Source organism: Heliangelus exortis, chromosome 7, assembly GCF_036169615.1.
Source record: "Heliangelus exortis chromosome 7, bHelExo1.hap1, whole genome shotgun sequence".
In the NCBI taxonomy this organism is placed as follows: Eukaryota; Metazoa; Chordata; class Aves; order Apodiformes; family Trochilidae; genus Heliangelus; species Heliangelus exortis.
Window position 1 is genome coordinate 25900838 of NC_092428.1, and position 24927 is coordinate 25925764.

General features: G+C 36.1%; 2 protein-coding genes across 5 annotated transcripts in view; one reads left to right on the forward strand and one right to left on the reverse strand.

Annotated features, from left to right (window-relative positions):
- The window catches only part of ZDHHC6 (zinc finger DHHC-type palmitoyltransferase 6), a 173871-nt gene that overhangs the window by 45128 nt on the left and 103816 nt on the right, over positions 1-24927 (reverse strand). The window lies entirely within an intron of this gene.
- Positions 1-24927, forward strand: part of VTI1A (vesicle transport through interaction with t-SNAREs 1A) — a 263303-nt gene that overhangs the window by 34300 nt on the left and 204076 nt on the right. For all 4 annotated transcript variants that reach the window (XM_071749441.1, XM_071749440.1, XM_071749442.1 and 1 more), the window contains exon 4: positions 19313-19390. In XM_071749441.1, the coding sequence (XP_071605542.1) occupies positions 19313-19390 (78 nt within the window). The remainder of the gene's footprint in view (positions 1-19312; positions 19391-24927) is intronic.

Here is a 24927-nt window from a genome sequence, read left to right on the forward strand (position 1 = left end):
GTGTCATTTTGGTTCATATTAAGATTTCTCCACTTTTTAAAAATTTGTTTCATCCTATGTAACTGGACAATATTGTTTTGTGGGTAGAAGGAGGTGGTTCTCTAGTAGTGTTAGTAGTAAAGCTGCCTGTCTAGTAAGTTATCAGTGTTTTAACTACAGTATATAACTGCAGTTATATAGTGTTTTCTGCATTGCATGGATTTTTCCTTTTTGTGTCTTGAGGCTATTATCTGCTTAGATTTGAGCTGATGTTTGGAATTATACAAATGTGAATATCTCTATCCAAAGATGCAACTTCAGGAAATACTTCTTTATGCTTGTAACTACCACTCTGTTTACACTGTGAGTTGATGAGGTTTTATGCATATGAGTGCCATTTATTCTCTTTCTGAATAAACTTTTCATTTTGAGCTCTAAAATTTGAGATGTAGGGCTGCCATGAAGAGGGTAAGAATTGCAATTAATCATTTATCTGCTAGGTGTCAGCAAAGGTTCTCTTTAAGATAAATAAATTAACAACTGTATGCATTTGTACGCTACATCTTGAGGCTGTGTGGCTCAAATCTGTTTGGAGGCTGAGAGGGAATTTCTAAGCATCTATCTGGGGAAAAAACTACAACTCAGTGTCTAGAAGATACAGCTGCACTTCATACCCTTTATTTAATTAATTCACTCAATTGCATTTTTCTTGATGTATGCAGCTTTGAACCTCTCTTTAGTTAAGTAAAATTAACAGCTTTAGTGTGTATGGAGAAGATTTCATAGATTTTCATTCAGCAAACATTTTTAAAAAAATTAAGTTACTGTTGGATTAAGAGAGAACACACTTGCATAGATAAGGTGAAAAAAAAAGGCAATAAAAGATAAGAAATGGTCAACTTTCACAGTGGAAGAAACTCATCACTAGTGTCCCACAGCTTCCTTTTTGTGTTGTTCAACAAATTTGTAGATTATTTTAATACCAAGAGGAAAGAGTTGACAAAGTTACTGGTGATACTAAAATATGCAAGGTAGTAAAAGGGGTAAACAAATAATTTCAGACCTATATTGAGGTAATGAGTAAGTGATCATTAAACTTACAGATGATGCTCATTGTTGATAATTATAAAGTCATACACCTGGCAGAAAACCAATTCTGAATTTGTATTCCCAAAGATGGGGAAATCTTGCTGTTTGGTAAAAATATAATACAAAGTCCAGACTCAGTAGTGGCCAGGAAAGAAAATCAGACTTTAGGAATTACTACTAAAAATAAAATTTAGACAAATCATTTGTCAAGCAGTATTTCACCATTGCTCATTATATGTATCAGGTGGCATCAAAACAATTTGCTGAACTGGAGCTAAAAAAGGCAAGAGAGAACTTTTCCAGGTGAGGCATAATTAAACCACAGAGGTCTTTATTACAAAATATTGTGGAAGCCAGAAGCTTACTTAGTTTTAAGAAACATTTACAAATTCAAGGAAGAACTACCTTTGAGTATCTTAAAACAGAAGAGAGAGGGTATCAAAGCTGGGAAGAGCCTGATCTGTAGCCCACCACAAGGTGAGTGAGTGAAGACTGTGTAATAGACAGAGGTCATGGACTTCTACTCCTCTGGGCATCTAATGCTGGTTCTTACTGGATGCTGTACATTAAACTTGGGAGACCTTTAATGTGAATTAGTATGGCTGTTCAGCTCTGTAAATTGTATTTTTTTTCCTGACCATATGTGCCATAGAAGAGGATGCAGTCACTTTTACAGGATCATACCCAGGTTAGATATAAACAGAACAAGTGTCTGGACTTTTTTTGGCTCTTTGAAAGGTAACTCATCTGCTTGAATAAGTATTGGTCATTATTCTAAACTAAAAACTTCAGATAATAGCAGGCATGTGTTGATTTGTTTGGGTTAATATTTTGCTTCAGCCTATGCAGAAAATAAATAAAACTTCCTTTGTTCTGGAGTGATCAATAATTCTGGAAAGAACTCTTCATAACTTACATAGCAAACCCACTGCAAATATATATTTGAGAATATATTTTAAAAATTGCATCTCTGTCCACGTTTGTCTCATTCACTTCATAGGAACATTCTTGTGAAAAACTATGTAAATTAAAATAATTTTAAGTTTGCAGACTGGATTTATATGCCTGCTTAAAGATAATGCAAATATTTGGCTGAAGTTTTATGCAGTACATTTGTTGTACATAGCTCAAGCAGCTGGGGGTCTGTCTTACCATAAGACCTTTGTTTTTAAAAAGTTGCACTTAATGGATATACAACAACCAAGTAGCAAGCTATCTGCAAATGCTTTGAAAGACTTGCTTTAAATTACTTTTTTTAACACATTTGCAGAAGTTTGAACAGAAAACTTCAATTAAAGGAAGAGATCTATACTTCTTACAATTTATATGAAGTCTCATGCTTGTCATTAAATATTACATACAAATTAAGACTTTATAATATAAGTTGTGGTAGTAATCATTACTGTCCTTTACATTTTTTATACTTTTCTGTCTGAGGTAGTATTTGGTATACTATTGAGTGTGACAATTCAGTTCACTCAGACTGGTTGTTTTTTTTTTAATATAACCATGTAACTGCACAGTAAGTTCACTTATTTCCCCCTTAGCTCTTGTATTAATGAGAAGCAGTGTTGTCTAATGTTGCTGTTACTTGTAATACAGTAGAGCTCAAATAACTCCCTCAGGCTTGGTGGTGATATTGTGGCAGATGCTTTAAAGACAGAAAGATGTCCCCTCTGCACAAAAAACTTAAATATCTGACCTTTAGGTGAGCTTTGCTAGTGAAGAATATACCCACTTCGGTGCTATCAAGTTCATGCAACAACAAAGTTGTTTGACTTCTTTTTAAAAAAGCCAATTTTTAATTTTTTTTATATGCTCCTAATAGTATGATTTTAAAACTTTAAAATGCAAGCACTTCATCTTTAGGCTTTCAGCCATATTTCTCTATTAACTGCTGTGTCAAAGAGTGTATTGATGCAGCCACATAGCTGGGGTTCATATATTCCCTGCTCATTCAGTAGGAAAATATGATAGGAATGCTGTCACTGTGCAGTGAGAAAAGTTTGGTATTTTTCCCAATTCAAGTCTCATTAGAAATAACTTTAGCCATTGAGATTTGAAGGTTTTTGGTTTTTTAAGTTCTATCATGCCAGGGAAGTCATTTTCTTACATTTTCTTTTTAAAAAGGGATCAGTTTATCAATCTCTTCCCATCTCCCTCATATATGTGTTCACAAAAGAATTTCCTCCCTTGTCAATTTTCCAAAATTCAAGTTGAAAGATACAGGTAGATCTTGTTTACCTATGCTTCAGCTTTTGAATTCCACATGAAAGGGTCATAGCTTCACAAAGAAGGTATTAAAACCTCAGATCTCTGCAGAATGATGTTTTTCCCAGTATATGAAAAAAAGACAATGACCACAGGAAGCAAGTATTGTGTCCTTCTGTACACTGAAAAACTTTTGGTTTTGTTTTTTAAAATTAATGTCTTGATAGCAGATTGGGCAGCTTATTCATTGAATAGCAAATAATCACCATCACCAGAACAACTATAAACCATTATGGAACAATGTGAAAAAAATGTGCCCTGCCAAATATCTAATTCAATATTCCAGGAAATAATGAAATTGTCATTCAGAATTACATTAGTTTTACTTGCTTTTCATCTTCCATTTACTAAGCAGAACTAGAATGATGAAAGTTTATGTTTGTGCAGGTATATTGACTGTATTATGTATGTTATGTTTCATTTTACTTTTTAAATACAAAGTTCCCTTTGTAGACTTGTCCTCTGATGCAGTCACACAGAGTATGGACTCTCTAATAAAAGCAGGGACAAGGACTGGCATCACATTTGCCTCCTGCCCATCATGTTAACTTCTCAAAATGCTTGTAGGATTTGCAGAGCAAATGGAAAGTGTGGAGCAGTGGAGGAGACTGTCTTACATTTACACTTACTCCTGTGAGATATGGAAGATACCATCAAGATTTCAGAATCATCATGGTAGTGTTCAACAAAAAATTTCATACTTGCCTGGGCCAAGGCTAACATGCTGCACACCTGCATCTGCTGGAGGCTCAATGGAACCTGTTTGTCATCTCTATATGTTTTTAAAAGAAAATTTGAAAGTGGAATGGCTGCTCTGTATTTTCTACAAAGCTAGGTTGTCACCATTTTACTTAGTATTAAGTATTTGAATAATACCTTATATTCTTAGATATCTATATCAGCCCTTAGTGTTCCACTGCTTTTTCTTTTGTTCTGGCTCCCCAAACTGAAGCAATTCCAGGCAGTGAACTCATAGTCAAGGTCTTTGTTCATAGCCTGTATCAGAAGATTGACATGTTATGTGGTGTTAGCATTTATAAACCTGGAAGTAGAAGCTGGAGTGCCAATGATCTTACAGGACAACGTCTCATTCTAACTCAAAATGGAAAAAGGGGAATCTGGGTATATATTGTAAGAATGGAAAATGCTGTCCTGGGGTTGAATAGCTCATAAAAATAGTAAATGGCATTATTTTATGCAGGCTTCCCTTTTCCATGTTCCTATAAAGTCGGTCGTATCTTTAAAAAAAGTCATTGTCTTATGTGAGAAGTCTCTAGATTTAGAAATGTTTTGAATAAAATGTGGTAACTTAATTTGATTTTTGAGGGTCTTGATAAGTTTGAAATCTTTCAGTAAAAGATGCTTTAGATCATAGAGTGGTTTGGGTTGGAAGGGACCTTAAAGATCGTGCCTTGGGGACTGAGACAATTCCTACTAGACCTGGTTGCTCACAGCCCTATCCATCCTGTAGGGCATCCACAGCTGTTCAGGGCAACCTGTTCCAGTATCTCACCTCAAAGTAAAGAATTTCATCCTAATATCTAAACTAAATCTACCCTCAAATCAGATTATTGAAAAGAAACAAAAACCTGATGGAGAAGCATAGATAGAATCATAGAATGGTTGCACTTGGAAGGAACCTTAAAGATCATCATGATCCAACCCCACTGCATGGGCACATGGGATAAAATGCTCTTGGTGTCTCATACCAAAAACCAGAGTGTATTGTGAAAACTCTTTTCTTTTTTAAAAAAGGACACAGTATATTGATAAGGATTTCTGTCATTTGAGATAACAGAAGACAGTGCCACATGGTTCTGCAGAAGGCCCAGCCTGTCCAGAGCCCTTGGAGAGTCACCAGGCAATGTGGCATCTCCTTCTGTTGGAGGACTGAGAAGCCTATGAGGGGTGACCACTGGAAGTAGCTGAATGATGATGAACCAACTGCAGACATTGAGGAGCACTGGTGGGAAGGGCCAGCAAATAACTTCTTTGAAGGAATTCTCAACTGCATTCAGCAAACTGAATGAAACTGATACAGATTTGCAGTCCTTCTCTTGCTTTAGTGATGATTTTGCTTAAATATGGGGTAAGAAGCACATGCAGCCAGTATGCAAAGGAGACTTACCTGACATATAATTTGTTTGGAAAAATTATTCCTGTTGGCAAACATGCAGAGACCATATTATCTATTCTTATCACTCCTGATGTTTTTAATTCCTTAATCATTTAATAATTTCTTTTATTTCTTAGAAAACAATGCTGCAAAACACAGAAGTTTGACATTTTGTTGCTTCCCTTACTGTGAATGAAGCAATGGAAGTATTTGGTATAGACTTCAAGATATTCTTTGCAAACAACACTTTCTTGAACCATTTGTCTTTTTAATGTCCAGTGTATTTTCAATTTTTGATAGATCATAATCATTTTCTGTTTAAAGTTTCTCTGAAAAGTCTCATTTTAGAGTGCAGGATGTTGGTTGGGAATAGGGTTTAACCCTGCAACTTTGAAATCACTAGGTGCATAACACAGCTAATGGAATGGCTCAGCTCAAATTAGCTCAAAAATATGTGTCTGCTCATAGGTTTTGTCTTCTAGTATTACTTGTTTACTGAGAGTGTATTAGAAAGGCTCTTCCTTTACATTTTGCCAGGAGATGACTTTCAAGTAGATAAATATTTCTTTACTTTTTACTTTATTTTGTACACTCTTTCTATCAGTGTAGTTATTGAAGGTTTTTATTTCATCAGGGTGCTGCTTTTTTAATATAATTTTATCTCGGTGATAAAAGTTATATTTTTATTTCATTCTGCTTTTTTGGCATCACATTAATTTCTACAGTAAGAAATTATGGAGTCACGAAGACAAGATAGTAGCTTCTTTCATTTGTTGGGAAGGGAGATGGAATATGTCAGGACGTTGAGATTTTTAATTGAGTTTTTTTAAAAAAATTCTCTGATATAAAAACAAAAGAAAAAGAAAACAGAAAAAAAATTTAGACTAATTTCATTCCAATTAGCTTGTAGATCAAGGTTTCTTTTTAAAGTGCTATAATCCTTAAAAGAAAAATAACTCCAAGTTCAAATGCTGAGGTCTCTGTGGCTTACTACCAGGTTTCAGAGAGAAAGTGTTTCCAAGGTCTTTTCATGAATGGTGTGTTATGGAATGGGGTCACTCGAAAAGTAATAATTACAGAGTGATCAGAAGATTTCTTTGAAAAGATTGTGCTAGACCTTCTGTGTGGTTTGTGGAAGAACAGAAATCAGTTTTGCTCCTAGGGTGGGCTAACAAAATGTATTGTGTTTTTGCAGCTACTTCCATCTTTGCCCCAAAAGATCCATGCATCACCTCACAGTGCACTCAGCCCCTGTAAGGTCATTGCCTGGAAACCACATCTTGGAGTTGTTAGAAGTACAACACAGAGCTGCACCATTTGACCAATTGCAAAAGTTTAGTTTTGAACTCTACTGAGTCTTTGCTGTCTTAGCTCCAGCAGTTGTTAAATAATTAATTCCTCATCAATTCCACCTTTTTATGTGCTTTTATAAACTTATTTGTATTCTTTTGTGTTGTATTTTAGTAATACTCAGCCTTTTCTATTTCAAAGCATGGAGCTACTAGAAAGAATTAATTTGAGGAATACTTTTTCACCCTTTGCATAGTGTTCAATACTGAGGATCTGTGATCTAGAGTAATTCTTATTCATCCAGAATATAGTAATTTGTTCCTGTCAGCACAGGGGCTGGTTTGTTGTTTTAAATTGCTGACTTTTGTTTTTGTTGGCATGCTCCCCGATACAAATGGAACATCTGACAAAAATCTATTTGTATGACAATCCAGATGAGATAGGTGCTCTGTGCTGCAAACCAGTATGAGTTGGGGTCCCCAAGATAAAAGTTGACTGAATGCCAAGATTTTAGTAGAGCTTGTTCGTGCAGATAACAGGGGTAATCCATATTTCTCAGGTCTGTAAATCAAACAGACAAAGGAGAAATCTGTATGCACACCATTCTCTTTCAGATAGTGGACCAGTAGTTTCTTCATAGTAACAATGGGGACTGCAAACCTCTGAGAACAGTGGAAAGCTGACACCAGGGATGTCCCTGTATGAAATCAGAGAGATCAGAAGGTTCTTAGAATGCTTTTCCCCCTTTAGCAGATAGCAAATTATTTGGTGGATCTGGTTTGTGGCTTTCTGGCAATTTCTGCTGTTATGTGGTTTTGTCTGTTAGGAACCAAATACAGATTATTGTAGATCTGAAAGTTGATCCATAATACACTGGAAAATGAAATCCTGCTACTAGGTCTCGACTGGTTTTTCCAGGGTGATACAGAAATATGTATGAGGCTTAGGGGCCATCTGTGGAAATACTGTTTAGGAAAACACATACAGTTTTCTAGTGACCCCCTGCAATGATTCTTGCAGGATGAAATAAGATACTAAAATATCCTCTTTTTGATGAGGTGGTTAGATCAATAATGTGAAATCCACACTAGGAATCCTAGCAAACATTTTGTGATAAAATAGTTTTTAAGGTGTTCAATATTGTTTTCATCCCCAAATAAAAATATTCATCTGTGTGGAGCTAGGTGTCCCAGTTTTGCTGCTTAGCTGTGAAATCTCTCATTTTGCAGTTAAAATTCAAGTAGCACTCTTCTGGATTACTGCAATACAAGTTTTTCTCAGATTGACAGCCACCTAACACATTATTTAGTCTGAAAGACTTCTTGCTAGTTAAAATAGGTTCCTCCAAGGGGATCTTTGTGGCCAACTTGTATATGCTTTGATATTTTGAAATTCTTAGCTTATCTTTGAGTATGATGTCACTGTCATTTTATATAAGGATTTTTTTAAATACACAGGTGTACTAGTTAACTCCTTAGCCATTTACTTATAAGTGTCTCCTGAAAGACCCTAATTCTTACTGTTTTCTCTCATATTTATTGTATTTATGTATATTTATGTATTTACTCATCTGTTAATACAAATTCTGTGATCATGCTTTTTTTCTGCCTTGCAAAATCTAGGTAAATAAATAAATAAAGAGCATAGATGGTTCATTGTACAGTGCACGTTCAAGATCAGCTAGAACCACATTTTGCTCTTCTTCTTCATCTTTCAAATGAAACGCATCTTACCTGTTGAATTCTTTCTTACCTTTTATTGGACTCCATCTGTTCTCCATCTGTATTGCTGAAAGGTTATAAGAAAACACTTCCAACATTCAAACTGATGCTCAATAAATTTTGAAACCAAGAGTATATTGATGAATTTTATCATCCTGCTACAAATAAATGCCCATTTGTGAGCAGAGTTCTTGTAAGGCATTAGGTCACATCAGGTATGTTTGCATCTTAAACAAAGGTACATTTTGCTTTAAGGGGTACAAAAGTATAAATTGTCACCCAACAATCACCTAAACTTTTTCCCTGGGGCCATTGCTGCAAAAGTCTGAAACTGTTATGATCTTTTTATAGTGGCTGCTGTTTTCCTATGGAACCATAGAGCTTCCTGTAGAAACTGGACAGGGATAATGGTCAAATGACAGCAAGGGCTCCTCATGATGGTTGCTCTTGTTTGCTGCAGGGTGTGTAGTCCTGTGTGGGCCTTGAGAGGAGATTGGGTGAGAACCCAAATAGGAACCAGTAGGGAATGGCAAAATGATTGGTGGGAAAGGGAAGAAAATAAGCTGGTTCATCACACTTTGTGAAGAAAAGTGGTAAATATGGTCGTACTGGAGAAAGCATGTGATAAACTGGGGGAAGAAGGTATGGCTGAAAAAGGTGTATGGTGAAAGAGTGATGAATGACAGGAAAAGGGAAAGAGTGGCAGATACTCAGATACAGAGTTTAGTGATATGGTTTCTGTCACCCTCTGTATCTTTGTGTGAGTTCATTTTTAGGATGAAATTTTAACAGGAGATAATTGCAGAAATTTGAGTCTGTCCCTGAATTCTTAACAATAAAAAGTCCAGATATGTGTTACACATTTTTTTTTCATTCTATTTCTTTTATTATTTTTGTGTTGGTTTTGCATATCAGATCTATGAATTGTAGTTGTAAATATTATGTTTGCCATATGCTATCAAACTTTATTTTTCTTTGTATCAGATCAGCTTTATTTGATGTTAACAGCTTTGTTATACCAAAAGTTTCTAAACTGTGCCATACAAGAACAGCTGGTGGGGTGGAGGGACAGATGTTTGGTCAAATGATACTGGGCTTTTCTTGTGCTTCAAAGGAGCTGAGCAGAGATATAATATGGTGTAGACTATAGTTCTGTTTTTCTAATCCAAGTAATTTAAATATTTGCTAGAGTTTATAAAGACAGTGGAGAGGAAATCACTGATATGAGCAGAAATTGGAAAGTGATTCATTAAATACTCTTTCTCCTAATATGCAGTTTCCCCTGAAAAGATGAGAACCTATGAATTAAATTCGTATTGCAAATATGTGTCCCATGGAAGAGAAGTAACAGCATTCTGTGAGATAAATTAATTGCTTTAGATATTTTAATTAATACCTTCTTTCTTTGGAGCTTCATTTTAGTTTTGTTCCAATGAAAAGTGGGATAACTTTTGAGTTTAATCTTTGCCATAATACAGCGATCTGCACATCTTTCTTCTTATGCACGAATGCTTGTTCAGCTGCTATTTAAATAAAAGCAGTATTATGTAAGCAGTACCCATCAAGGTTTATTAAGTATGAAGATTTTAGGTGTACCTTAAACTCCCTCAGCTGCTGATCATCAGAAACTGGCAGTGTCTATGGAAATGAGAATTGTTCCATCCCTGCTCTGTTCCTGAAGATTTCCCTTTGTTATCCATTAATGGCCACTGTAGGAGGCAGTACAAGTTCTGGACCAATTGAAGCTTTGACTGCTATGGCAGTCTTTATCCAGTCTTACTTAAAGTGAGGGTTTTCTTAAGGTTCACACTACATTGTCTTGACAGTGAAAATCTAGGCAGCTATAAAGAAGATCAATCGAAATGTGTAAGTATTGGTAGTGACATAGAAACAGAACAGAAATACTCTGGTTTTTGAGTTTGGACATCAATATTTACTGGGAAATGAGCTACTGCCAGTATCAGTGTTTCTAATTCTTTTTGTTGTATGTTGGTCCACTTAGAGGCAAAAATTCTGACTATGATAAAGGTAAGGGGGAAAATAACAAGTTAGCTGAAGCCTGTCTATCAGAAAAACACTTTAATGGCCAAATGTTTTGTAAATACCAATATTTTTGTGTAAATATACAGCCTTTCATTTATACTGTCTTACCAGGCTTAAGACTTAAGTTCTGAAAAATTAGACTGTGTAGACAAGGGGTTGCCATGGGTAATTTTTGATACAGATATGTGCATTGTAATGGCAATGATAATTTTTATTTATTTTACGCAGTTTAAAAATAAATATTGTTTATAAGTGTTTTCCCTGAATGAGGCAGACACAGGAACTCAGATGCAGAGGCAGTATAAATAGGAGGAGGACTTTAGTTAGATAAATTATAAGTAGTGGATTAGTTACTGACTTTTATCTCAGGTAGTGTAAAGCAAGAACTGCTAATCATCAGCTTGTGATAAAACTAGAAAATGTTGTGTCTGAACATCAGGTTACTATTTTATCATATTAGCTATTGATTTAACTCAGCATGAAACACCTGGTTCTGTCCCAGTAGTGCCTGGTGGGGAGCAGTGAAGGTACAGATTTGCTCCTTCAATCTGCTGCAAACTTCAAAGCTCAATTGTGACCACTTAACTAGTAAAATTACTAAACTTGGACAATTTTTCTCTTTTTCAGGCAAGGCAATGTATCTGTGTAAGTACACATGATCAAGAAGGAAGGAACTGAATCCTAGCTAAAATATGGCAGGGAAAAAAAAAAATTTAAAAAAATCATGAAATATGGACAGCAAGATCCCCATATCAGTTTTGGCTGGGCTGTGTTAACACTATATATATAACTATTTTTCTGTTTCCTTTTTATTAACAAATAGCTTGGGCTAATGTGCTTATGGTCGAAAAATCTGTTCATTGAAATACACAGAATGAGCACTACGTAGGTATATTTTTATGCAAACCACCTTAATTATGATGGTTTTATACTTAATTGTCCTTTGCATCAAGCATTGTTTTATTTTGTATCTACTGGTAAAGTCAGAAATTATCTTCAATTACTGTAATTGAATAAGGTTTCTCATATTGGCTGAGGGAGCTGGGTCTCTTTAGTTTGGAGAAAAGGAGACTGAGGGGTGACCTCATCAATGTTTTCAAATATGTAAGGGGTGAGTGTCAGGGAGATGGAGTTAGGCTTTTCTCAGTGGTGACCAGTGATAGGACAAGGGGTAATGGGTGTAAATTGGAGCATAGGAGGTTCAAGTTGAATGTCAGAAAAAATTTTTTTACTGTAAGGGTGACGGAGCCCTGGAACAGGCTGCCCAGGGGGGTTGTGGAGTCTCCTTCACTGGAGACATTCAAAACCCACCTGGACACGTTCCTAGGCGATGTACTCTAGGGGGCCCTGCTCTGGCAGGGGGGGTTGGACTAGATGATCTTTCGAGGTCCCTTCCAACCCCTAGGATTCTATGATTCTATGATTCTATATTTATTAATATTTTTAGGGATCATTGTAGTGAAATGAGGCAACCAGGTGCCACTAATTGCCAGGCAGTGGGCATGAGCTTGTGTTAAGCCCACCTGTGCCTGATTAGGCCGGGCCCTTACTGCGCATGAGCAGGATTAGGGGGCCAATAAAGCTCACACCTGAGGAAGCAAGAGAGGAGGCCATTTTTGGAGCAGTAGCACCGATTCAGGCTGCTCAGCTCTGAGAGCATTAGACTCAGAGCACTATTTGTGAGTTTCTCCTGGAACACCTGGTTGGACCTTGGAGCGCCGCGCCCTAAAAGAGGTTCGTCTTGCTACAGATCATCTGAAATTTTCTTAGTCTCTACGTTATTTTCAGAAGTTAAAAAACATATTGATATAGGTTTGAGAAGATATCTCTGAGGGAAAGTGTGTAGGCTCGGTGAAAAAGAGACAGGGCCTAAAAATAACTTTTTCTGCACTAAAAAGTATTTTTGGAAAGGCCTGCTTAAGTTTCTTTGGTTTAAAATAGATCCTGTCAGAGTGGCACCAATGTAGGTGGGACAATTCAGCTGCCTCTGAAACATTTCAGTCATCTGCTTTGCCCTCATTCTAAGTGTCCAGTATCAGATCTGTCTTTGTATTTTGCTTTTCTTTTTCACTCTTGCAGTTCACTGTGGACAAAATGTTTAATTTATTAATAGAGCTCTGTAGAAAATATTGTACTTTTAACTGTAAATCCTAAAAAATACTGTTATGTTGCTAATCCAGGGAGTGGGAGAGCTGAAAAAGCTGATGGTAGCATTTAAGAATAGCAACTGCTTCAGTCCAGTTACAGATTTTTCATTACAGCTGACAATCTCCATAGTGTCTGGCCCGAGAGTGTAGTTACAGGCTGATAAAAACACCTAAGTAACAAACAGAGGAAGAAAGTAATGTTTAGACCTTTCTTTCTGGAAAAGGAAGGAGCTGGTGGAAAGTACCAGCAGATGTCTTGTTACTGCAATGGGGAACCAGGCGCTGTATGGAAACACCAGCTGAAACAAAGCTATTTTAATGAACATTTCATGTTTTGGTTTATCTGAGATGTAATCACCCTTCACCGTAGTGTCAGCTAATTATTTAAAAATCATCAGGCTCCTTAAGATTTTTTATTTTCTCCCTTGCTTCCCTGTCTTTGGGAGCACCCTCTTTAAAGTTTGGCCTTTGCAGTATAAACTTTACTCTTCAGGGGAAAATGGCTCCATATTTTCAATTTCTAGGTTCATCTGTCTGCTGGTCTAACACACTAGAGTTTATCTTCTCTCTCTGAAATTTAGTAAACGGTTTGGTTATTTATGAAGCTAACTCACAACATAAAGTCTTTGGACCACGGGGGCAGTCCAATGTACTTGATCCTGATACACAGTTGCTCTAAAGCAAGCTCTTTGTCAAAAAACCACTGTAATCCCTAAGGAGCTGAGATGCCTAGTGAAAATTTCATGAAACATCATCTTGGTGTAGTACTGGAACAAAGCAGTAGGAGTTCTCTGTTCCACCATTAATAATTTTCCCGAAAAGGTAATTTTGTAGTGCAACTTGTAGCTCTCACATGCGTGCTTGTTGTGTGCATGTGTCAATATCCTGGTTTGAGAGGACCCGGCCCAAACATGCCCTGGTCCTGTCCAGGCCCCTCCAGGTGACCAGGAGGTGACCAGGATGGGTTGTCTGCTCCTGCCTCCCCGAGTAGGACTGTGGCTTGGCTGCCCTGAGGCTGCTGGGGTCTCTGGACCCAGGCACCTCCATCTGCTGCTGGGTCCAGTTTGGGGCTTTTCTGGTTGGGAAGCAATGACCAGCTGAGGAGTGTGGGTTCTGTATTTACATATTTTTATATATTTGTGATTCACCTCATCATCATTATTATTACTACTTCATTTAAACTATTCTACTTTTTCCCCAAACCATTCATTGTTACATTTGGGGAGCACTGTGCAAGCTCTAACAATGTTTATATGAAGTTTTCCATGCTTGGATTTGTAACTTATATTTCATTCTGTTATGCTGCCACAGATGTGGTCTTGTTAAATTGGAAGTGATGGTAGTGGATTTTTGAGCATGCTCTAAAAGGAGGAGGGAGAGGTCACTTAGTTCCAGACCTTTGAATTTTGAAAAATCTCTCCTAGGTTATGAAGTTTTAAGAGTAGAGCTCAAGTAAATGTAAGCTGTTTCTCTAAATAAAGATGTCTTTTGCACAGTAGCAATCATCCTCTCTTGCTCCTTAAATTCACAGAACTGATGAATTACAATTCTTTCACAGCTCACCTGTGTTCTTCCCTGCTTACAGCATGTTTAATCTCTCAGGCTGTTTAAGCATCAGCTGTGTTGGTGACATGGTCCAACAGTCAGGAGTTTGAGAGGGAAGTAGTTTTGTGGGCAGAAGCTGCATTTTTCATGACCAACATAATAAAATAGTGTTGTGACCTCATGGGACTTTGCTTGACCTTCCTCCTTGCCCTCACCCTGTAATGAAACTAAAAGTGTTTGATGATGATTATTGAAAAGATTTATAGGCTTGTAACTTCTACTTAAAGTGGGTGATAGCATCTCTGCATTAATTTCACGTTAAGACTTGAAGTTTGATTTCTCTCTGGTGTTCTTGAAGCTGAAGATGTTTGGGAGAGTGGCAGAATATATATTTTAAGGTGTGTGTTTCTCCTTATTGCTGCTTGCAGTCTTCTCTGTGTGCAGGCAGGACTAGGAGTGGTTTGGACATTGGCCTTTGCCAGCCAACACATACTGTAGGGTTGATTCTTTCAATTTCTTAGCATCTGTAGAAAAGTTTTTGTTCCCTTTTAGAAAGAAAAGTATCAGCTTTTTTTAATTTTTTTCCTTTTTTTTTTTTTTTTTCATATATTATTATTTTCATATGGAAATGCTTGGGATTCCAGCATTCCAGCAGGTTGTATTTTAGCACCATGTAATAATTTTCCTGCTTCTTACACACGATCGATAAAAACTGAGTGGCTTAGGAACAGGAAAACCCCTTTTGAATTGCAGCCTGAAGTGTCTGGTCTAGTGTTCTTGGGTCACCTTTATAGAGAAATTCACAAGTTTTTAAAACTGAAGTTTGAGCACAACTTCTTGAGCAATTCCAGTTATCTTATTTCCTGAAGGTGCTTGTTTAAATGAAAGCCTTAAGATTGTTAAAAAGGGTCACTTTTTTTTTTTTTTTCCTCATAATTTGTTAAACTGTCTCTGTTCCATCTCTGTTCACAAAATACATAACTATTCTGAAAGGCAGAGATGAAAGTGTATGTTCTGCAGTATTTAGCAGTTCATTTGATGATCAGGCCAGTTTTTTCACCTTGCTTTTAGCAAGAACAATGGCAAAACTGCCTACTCTCAGGGAACACAAAACGCAATCTAATTTACTTCTACAGATTATTTCTGGTTATGCTAATCTCAAGTATTTATTTACATTGAAAGCAGGGCCAAACTCTAAAACAGATGTCCTAAGACTTCTTTTAAAACCATTTATACATACTGGGAAATTATAATGAATTTTGCATGAAAACAGATGTTTGTGGGTAAATAAGCATTTTTGTTTGTTTACGCGTATTTCTCCAAAGAAAGATCTCTTCTTAAAACATTGAGCCTGAAAAATTGGGAGGTTGGGAAGAAAGGATTTGCAGGCCTTTTGTTGAAATGCACCCAGGACTGGCTGTGTGTTCAGGGGGCTGCTGAGCACTTGGGAGGGGGAAGCTATTCTTTAGTTCAGGTATGAGAATGCGGGATACTTGGCATCAATTATTTGACTGATTGCTGAAAGTGGGTTGGAGTGAGGGGACATTGGCTAGTTCTGGCCTTCACTAATGGGAACATTTCAGAACGTGGATGAGTAATTAAAGTATAGAATGCAGAAAATTAGGCCAAAATTGAATTGAAATGAATAAGTGTATGTTCTGTTGTGCAGATGTTGGAAACCAATTATTTTGGATACCTCTTTCTATCTCCGTCTTATTTGGTTACCATGTAAAAATCGTTCATACACCATGTAGATTGTTTCTCTACCCATTGCCTTTTCTGTTTTTATGTTGTGATGTATCTGTATAGGTTGTAATTTAACAAGATATCCTGTCTGCCAGGTGTGGGAACTAGCTGATTGTATTATAATGCCAGATCATTACTTAATTCATATACAACCTAGCCTAGCACATGGAAAGCATTATAAATCTATTTACAGTGTGGCTGGTCTGATGATAACATTGTATTAAATTCCCAGGTGAGGCAATTTAAGCAATTGCTTTGCCATGTGTAGGCCATGGAAATTAACTTCTCATATGCTTTAGTAATAGACAAACTTCATTGGTATGCTCAAATTAGTAGTATAGCAGAATTCTTACAGTCTGGTTACATGTACCCTACTTCACATGTAGAATGTAGTGGGGTGGTACTGCAGATCACAGATCTTAATTAGTTTAAGCTGAGTTAATTTATTTCAGTTCTAATTTAGCTGTGCTCGCCCATGAACACATTCAGTTCTATTGGGAAATGTTAAGGCTTGGGTCAAGTAGACAGATTGTTTAAAGCCAAATTGCCAGACAGAACTGAGCAAGTGTATCTGTTTGAACAGGGCTTTAAGAAAATCACCCAATCAGTATGCAAAAATCCTGTTCATAAACCAGGAGAGATCTGCCTGGAATCAGATATTCTTTCTTGTCAGAACGTCTGGGTACTGTAGTACATTTAAAACAGCCCCTGAAACTTTCTCTCTCTTGAAGTTCTTGTAGAAAGTGGCTTAACCCTTTTGTGTTGCTGTGTGTTCATGCAACATTGGGGTGCAAACACCTTACACCGAGTTAAAAACACTTGTGTGCTTAGAATTTTTGTCTGTGTATATCCAAGAAAATATAAGATACAAGGAAAACTCCTATACATAACAGACCTTTAAAAAAAAAAAAAAAAACCAACCTGCAAACTCTTAAACCTATACTAAGCTGCCCAGAAATGCCTTGGATTACAAACTCTCTAAAGCTTCTGTCTTCTCGAGAAACATACATATAAAGTACCAGTAGACAGTGGTAACTGACAACTAAGACTAAAAATGTTGACAATTTCTTGATTTGCCTGGTTAGCTTATGTATAGAAGTCATTAACTATTTATAAAATGCATTATGAATCGGGTTCCTTCAAACTGTAGCAGTGTGTGTGACATTTCCAGCTCAAACTATCATTCTTGAATTTGGCTAAAGTATATATTTATAAACAGTTGATTGTTACAAGCTAAAAAAAATATTAAAAAGTTATTTAATTATTGAGTTTGAATGAACCAAACTAATTTTGGTAGCCACTTTAAAAAGTATTAGCCAATATTACTGTAATAAAAATAAGAATTATAATTCAAGATATTGATATGTTGGAAAATCCCGGAAGAACAAATGAACAGTTTAGTTCAAAGGCCTTTCTTTTTATATTATTGATTCATTTGGTAGTGAAACTGTGATCAAAAGTACTATCAAATTATTTATTGATTATGGCAAAGAGTTATACTTAATTATAGTCAAAGGGCTACTTCTTTTAATATAATTACTGATTTTCAGATCATAACAGATTATTACAATAAAAGAACAATTATACAAATATATTTATTAAGTTCATGATACTGATATGAAGTATTACAAGATTTTATTGCTATTAACATTTATTTCTTTCCTGTGAAGAATATTCTTTTTACTTTCCTGCATGCAGGCTCTTACAAGACTATCAGCTAGCTAAATCTTTCAAATAAATGATGTGTAGCCAAGGACTGTCTCAGTCTCTCTATATAATCAGGCAACTTGTTCACTGCAGAACAAGATCATGAAGCATCATGCTCCTCATCTCAGTCTAATAATGATAAATACAGTCACCAATAACAAAATCAATGTGGCTGAGTCATTTTGTGAAACTGGGAGAGACTGTACAGTTGAACTATCAAGACCTCAAATGGGAAGATTGAATCTTAATCAGAAAATATATTTATTTAATATATACTTGCAACTTCCTTCCTAGTTTGATGCATGTCAAATAAAAATAGGAAAATAATTGAGCAATCTATGCCAATTTGTTGTCTTTTTGGTGAAAAAAAGAATAAAAACAAAACCTATCTCCATATGATAGTCTTTGCATACTGTGGAGTGTTTTAGTCCCCCATAGTGATGAAATGAATAATTTAAACAGTGAGCTCTGATACCACAGGCTCTTTAAAGGTTCTCATTTCCTTTAATGCTGTAGACTACTTTAGCTTGGTTAGCACGAAACTGTGACAGCTGAGATCTCCAAAAGATTTGGCACAATTCAGCTCTTGTAGTAGGTCTGTGGTATGCTTTGTCCTTGCTACATACATCTGTAGCTTTAGCAAATAACCTAGATCTGAACATGAATCACAAATTGGTAAGGATAACAAGCTAAAATCTGTTGTCCTGAGATGACCAATACAAGGCTTAATCCATTGCTGAGTTCCTAGTTTACAGGACAGAATTATTAACTGAGTAGGGGCCTGCTAAGTGGCCAACAGAGGAATTGAGCATCGGGCTGATGTTTTCTTTATGGACTTGCCTGTTGTGTCATGGAACATTGTGCTTCACTGGCAATCTTCTGACTTTTGCTTTCCATTGCTCAGAACTTTATTGAGTTTAGAATCAATATGATGATCAGTTCATGAGCAAATCTGGAGCTCATAAGCTGTGAATCACCACTGTCTTTCATAACAATCTAAAGAGTGTCTCAGTTTAGGAATTTTTCCATGAACTGCTGTAAACCAATATTTATTTGTACAGTTGTTTTCTCTCCTTCTGCCCTTTGATTTCTGGTCCTTTTCTAGCAAACCTTCATAGCCTTAGCAGCTTAGAAAACACTTGTTAATTTTCTGTGTCTTTAAGTTCAATCAGTTTTGAGAAATGTGTGTAGTTCAAGTTTTGGGGTTGTTTGATTTTATTTTTTTTTTTTTTCTACGTATATGGGCAAAGCTCAGTCTTCCTTTCTTATCTAATGGCTTCACTGCACTGCTATGCTGAGTTCTGCATCCAGCTAGCAAGTGTTCTTCACAAAAACCCACTTGGTTCCTACACGTGTTTCTTCAGTGCTTCTGGGATCACACATTATGTACCCTGAGTTTCCCTGCAGCTGCTTTCATTGCTGAAAAGCTGAGGATGTGACTGTCTTAGAAACGCTAAGGTTTTGCCATGCAAATTTGTCAAAATACAGCAGTTGAACTTTTAAATAACTTTTAGTCGCAGATTTTTCGGTTTTTTATTTTATTATTTTTAAATCAAATAGGTATCCATTAGGGGGCTCTCGAGGTTTAAGATGATCAGCCTTGATACCAATGGCTTTGGAGCTTTACTTCCTAACCCTTTCTTCTTTTTGTTTTACAGAAAAGGTCACGGATCGCCTACAGTGATGAGGTGCGGAATGAGCTCCTAGGGGATGACGGGAATTCCTCAGAGAACCAGGTAGGATGCTAATCAAGAAGCCCTAGTGGGTGGCTAGAGGGTGAAGGAGGTCACTGGCACACTGGGCTTCTCAAGCTGCTCCTTAACAGCATTAGCAACAACTCATGTGGAAGTGATACTGTTTAATGCAAAGCTGGGGTCTTAATCAACTTCAAAATGTTTCTTGGAGATCTTACATTTAACCCTTTAACTTGTGATCACTGTCTGCTATCTCAAAAAAAAATCTTTTCTTCTCTTTTCTTTATTATTTAGTACTTAAGAAATAACTTGAAACGCGCTGTTTGCCGACAAAGCCAAGGTCCTCACCTCAAACACATGTAAAAGGAATAAAAAAAAGTACATAATGCAGCTTTGATAATAATGCAGTATAATTAAATCAACACTGGCAGGCAAAACAAATGAAAGTGAGCTCTTCGAATTAGGCAGTACCCCACTCAGTTGCCTTGTGTGATTCCTTCCCTAAACAGATTTTCACTCCTTGTATCACAACCACAAGTTGTACTAATAAAAGCAAGCTTTCATAATGCATGTTGTACTAGAATGCAGAGTGCTAGCCATCTCTTTAATGTAGGAAAGCCTGATAATCCTGAGACTTTTTAAAAAAATCTTGTACCTTTATTGTTGTTCTGAACACTACAGTGAGTATCCTACTAGACTACTGAAAATTATAAAGGCAGCATGATATGCAGGGGACTTTGACCCACCTGTTCATATTTCTTTTGGTGCTAAAACTTGTTTGACAAGCTATATCTGAAAGCAGAATGTTTCTTTTCTTTTTGAAAATCATGTCAGCTGTAGTCAAAGTTGTGTATTTTGACTTAGAAGTTAGTTGAAAGCTTTCTTAAACATCACATTTTCTTTTCTGACCAGATAGAATTTAAATTATTTTGTTAGTGAAAGTGAAGCTTATTTCAATGGTTAACTGATAAATGCAATATTAAATAAGGAAATGGAACAGAACCATGTTCTGAAAATTTTACTATCCTCTACCCTCAATATAAGCTCTGTTCCACTAAGGATTGGAAAAAAAGGAAGACTTGGAGGCTTATCCCAGTACAATGAATTTTAAAACACAGACCCTTTAAGCCTTAATCTTATACAGTGTTTTAAATGTGCCATGGAAGATTTAAACTCTGGGATAGACTCTAATACATACATTAATGAAATTATACACAGGATACAATACATCTGTAGATTCTAGGGTACAGCAAATCTAATATGTATGTGAAGGGTTAAATTTAAAATATATTTATCTTTATTTTTAGATATCATAGTGAGGGCAGATTAAAAAATTTGAATAAAATAATGAGGGGGTTTTATCCCTAAATAGTGAGTTTATGATTTCAAGGAAAAGAGTTTCATAGTCTGCATGTAATGATTGTAAGCTCAGTCCTGTGAAAGTGTTAAGATTCTCAATCTTAAGATTCTCATTTCTTTTAAGGTCCTGCTATTTTTACATTTCAAGAAAAAAATTTTGTGAATTCAGACATAAAAGGGCAATTGTGATAAGAAGCTTTAGTTATAACAGAATATGTTATTTGTAGGAATGAGATAAAATATTTTATTTTCACTTTTTATGGAATGGTTAAATAACCGGTTCATGTGCACTTCTACAAGTTATGATCTTTTTTTCTAAACTGGATGGAAGAAATATGGTCTAGTCTTGAGGAAGAAATTATACTTTAGACCATTTCTTAACATGTTTTTGGGGTTTTTTTCTTCCAAATAACCACTTCTTCAATGGAAGAAAATTTTGGGTGATGGAGTTTATATAGTAACCCAACTTGAAATTGCTGCCCTCACGCCTTTGAAAGTTCTGAATATCTTGCTCTGAAATATCACCACAAAGTCAACTAACTTCTTTTAACATGTGAATGCCAGTATTTTATAAATGTTTTATTGTACTGTTCCAATATTCATTATTACTCTTATGGGACACCATTATTTATATCTGTACTATCTTCTGTGCACATAGTTATGGGCACAAGCAATTACAGCAAGAACTTCAGGTGGATAGTGAGCTTATCAGAACATGCAGCTATCCAAATCAAGTGTAAAGTTTGGGTAGTTACCATACAGTGATCTTGTTACCTTGACCTATTTAACTCGTTAGGCTCAGACTCAATACACTTTCTCTCATGTGCATTATTATATCAACAGAAAGCATTTATTAGATGATGAATGGACATTGGGTATAATTTACAGCCATATATAATATTTGAAGATGTTTCAAATTTTTGCTTTAATTTTGTCTGATGGAAATAGAGGTAGATGGACTGACTTTCACCCTGTTGTTATGGGAATTTTGTTTATCAATAAGTTTGGACTAGGTTGGATTAGTTAAAATGAAAGATGATGGGTTATTTTTTTTCTCCAATTCAATCACCAAATGAAAGAAGAGTGGAGGAGTTCCTCTTCTGACAAAAGAATTGATGACAAACGTTGCCAGCTCAGGGTTGCTCCTGTACCAATCCACAAGTACTGGTAGAAGCTGCTAATAGAAATACTGAATATCTGATTAAACTGGAGTGTTACCCAAGTAGAATGAGTTATGAGCTGTACATTTTAGTTGTGGTGTTTGTCATCATGAAAACATTTGCAAAACGATTTTGGTGGATGGAGATGACAAAAAGGAACTTGATATATACCTCTTAGTACAACTGTATTGAGTGTAGAGACAGAAGTGGGGCACCATTTGCATCCTTTCTTTATGCATCTTCTATTTTTTGAGTTTCAAAGGTACAGTTACAGCAAAGCACAGCCAAGTTCTAATCTGTGATGAGGAGGGTCATAGGTATGAATTTCCAGTTGTTCTCCCAAGAAGAAATCTTGAAGTATGGAGAACAGATGTAAGAATTGACAAGTTATGTTTGATCTTTTGTCTACTTCTTATTTCCTGAATCCCTTCCATAAGTAGCTGTCATCCCATGTAGATGACAACTTAGAATAACGTGGCCTTAGAATTGTTATACCAAGATTCAAATAATGTTACCAGATAAAGCATTTAGAGGCTTCTTGCAAGAAGATATAAAAATCGCACAATAGTGCTAATTAATGTTTTTTTTAAAAAATAAGCACATCTTTGTTTAATGAGAGAAATAGACACATGGTACTATTAGGGTGTAGTGAAATCATAGCTTTGTATACATTGATTTATTCTTAAATCAGATCAGGTGAATGTTTCAGATGAGGCACATAGAGAGTTTTAGAATCAGAAGTTTCCCCTCTCCCATAAAAAAAAAAAAAAAAGCCCACCTTGCAACCCCAAACCCAAAAGTGATTATTTATTAAATTGTTTGTAAGTTTTGAGCTTTTCAGTAAAATGATACACTACTTTAATAATCACAGAACTGGTTTATGTCATAATTTATATGTTTTTAGAAAGTAAATATTGGGTTAAATCAGAAATCCAGTGTCAGATGCAATACTACCAACTTTGTGGAAATATAATAGTATGCCTCTTTTACAACTAAGTTCATTAAGAAGTTTAAATAAATTCACATTAGGTTAAATTGTGTGTCCATATGCACCTACACTGTATATGTGATATGCGGTGAACAAATATTTTGTGGCTACTTAATTTCTGACTACAAAGTTCTGATAATATTAGATTTGGGCTTGCTGTGCATAAAGTGTGTCAAACTTCAGCTACAGACCAGGGGGTGAAGTTGGTCAATTTAATTCCCCAAGATCTAAAGAAGGTCGGTATCATTTCATATAGCCCTGGCAGAGCAGATCATTACCAGACACAAATCTGTTCGTTACATGCCGAGGGTTTATAGCAAAATAAATAGACTGTCATCATAAGTTCAGAAAATGGTGTGTTCGACCCACGATAATGTGTAAAGGGCGTTTAATAGAGTTCAGCATTTATTCGTTATCTGTATGCGGACAGAGACGGCGGTAGCGTTATCAGCTTTTTAAAAAAAATTCGGTAGTTTTCTGCATCACGTGATGTGCCTCACAGACACACACACACACACACACACACACACACACATAGACCATCTCACTCCCTTGCTCTCTGTGGTGCAGTTTTGATTTTAGTCACAGCAGAAGGCTTAGCCACAAGAGATTCCACTGGTTCAAACCAGCGTAAACCAGATTTTTTTTTTTTTTTTTTTTTTTTTTTTTAGCCTACAAAGGAACAGATTACGTCTTGTATCGAGTTCTGTATTGCAAAAAAATAAATAAATAAAAATTTCTCTGTTTCAAAAATACGCTGATTATCGTTACCTAAAATGGTGGCTGCAAATGGCTTAATGCTGTTTGCAGTTGAGTGGGGAGCGTAACAAAAATAATGTTTCAAAACAGAAAAGTAAAGGTAACACATTTTCATCAAGAGCATTGTTAAATGGGGGAAAAATACATCTTTTGTTAATTTGAATGAATATCTTTCAGCCAATGTTCAGAATAAAAAAAACCAACCCACCCTCTCCCACTACTTAGCTTAGCAGCAAATCCCATGCAGAGCTTAAATTCAGCCATGCAGCACAAACAAGATAGAACATTTTTGTTTGGGGGCTATTGAAAAAACAAATGTGCAGCATTTTAAAACTCTCATTGATTATAGCAGGGTGGCACGGCCAAACGGGCTCTATTGCGGCAGAGTAGTTTTAAACTTTGGCCCTTTAAGTATCATAGTCAACCAAAGAATGGTGGCCTCAGAAAGAAAAGATAGCTATGCGATCAACTCCCAGATCGTCTCTTTCTAAAGAGCCTTAATGTTTGCCTTTTTGGGAAAAAAAAAAAGGGGGGGGGAAAGATCTGGAGAAAGAGATCCGTTTATGATAGGCCAAACAGTTGAATTTGAGCGCCGGGTTTTGGGGACAATGAGGTTTTCTTTATATAAAATTCTAGCAAAGTTCTTTTAGCTACGTACTGAGGAACTGTTTCCTCAGGTCCGTGTGGTAGTTCCTAGAATTCCTAATTCCCTGTAGTTAGAGCCTGGTTGTCCCTTTTGGTAATGGGGTGAGGCGTACATTGAGTTTTAGAGGAGTTTTATTGTTTCACATTGTGAAACAATAGAGAATAATGGAGGTTCTTTTGTTTCCTTCATGCTGGTGAGACTTTATTAGTAGTAAACATTCTCAGCTTACACATGTGTTGAAAATTAGTGTTACGAAACTGTAGGTGAAGTATCAGCATAAACTGAGATAATGATGTAGCTGTTGTAATTTCGAATTCAACTGGAATCGGTGAGAGAACTGTAATTTTTCATAGAGTCACTCTTATGCAGACATTTGTTGTGAGTAATTAATTATACGTTTTGTTCCAGTACAAATAATTCCTCTGTCCCTCTAAGGGGAGATATTACAACATATCTTGATAATCAGGCTGGGGTTTTATTTAGTTTTATAGTAAACCTGCCAGAGCAATGTCATTAATAGTGTTAGTTTGTGTTGTTTTACAAGCATAAATTGATAAATAAAAGTGTATATTCTATATAAGTACACACACCCAATGTGTGTATGTATACACATAATGTGTAGTGGTCTGGGATTAAAAACCTGGAATGGGTCTTTTCTGAGGGAAGT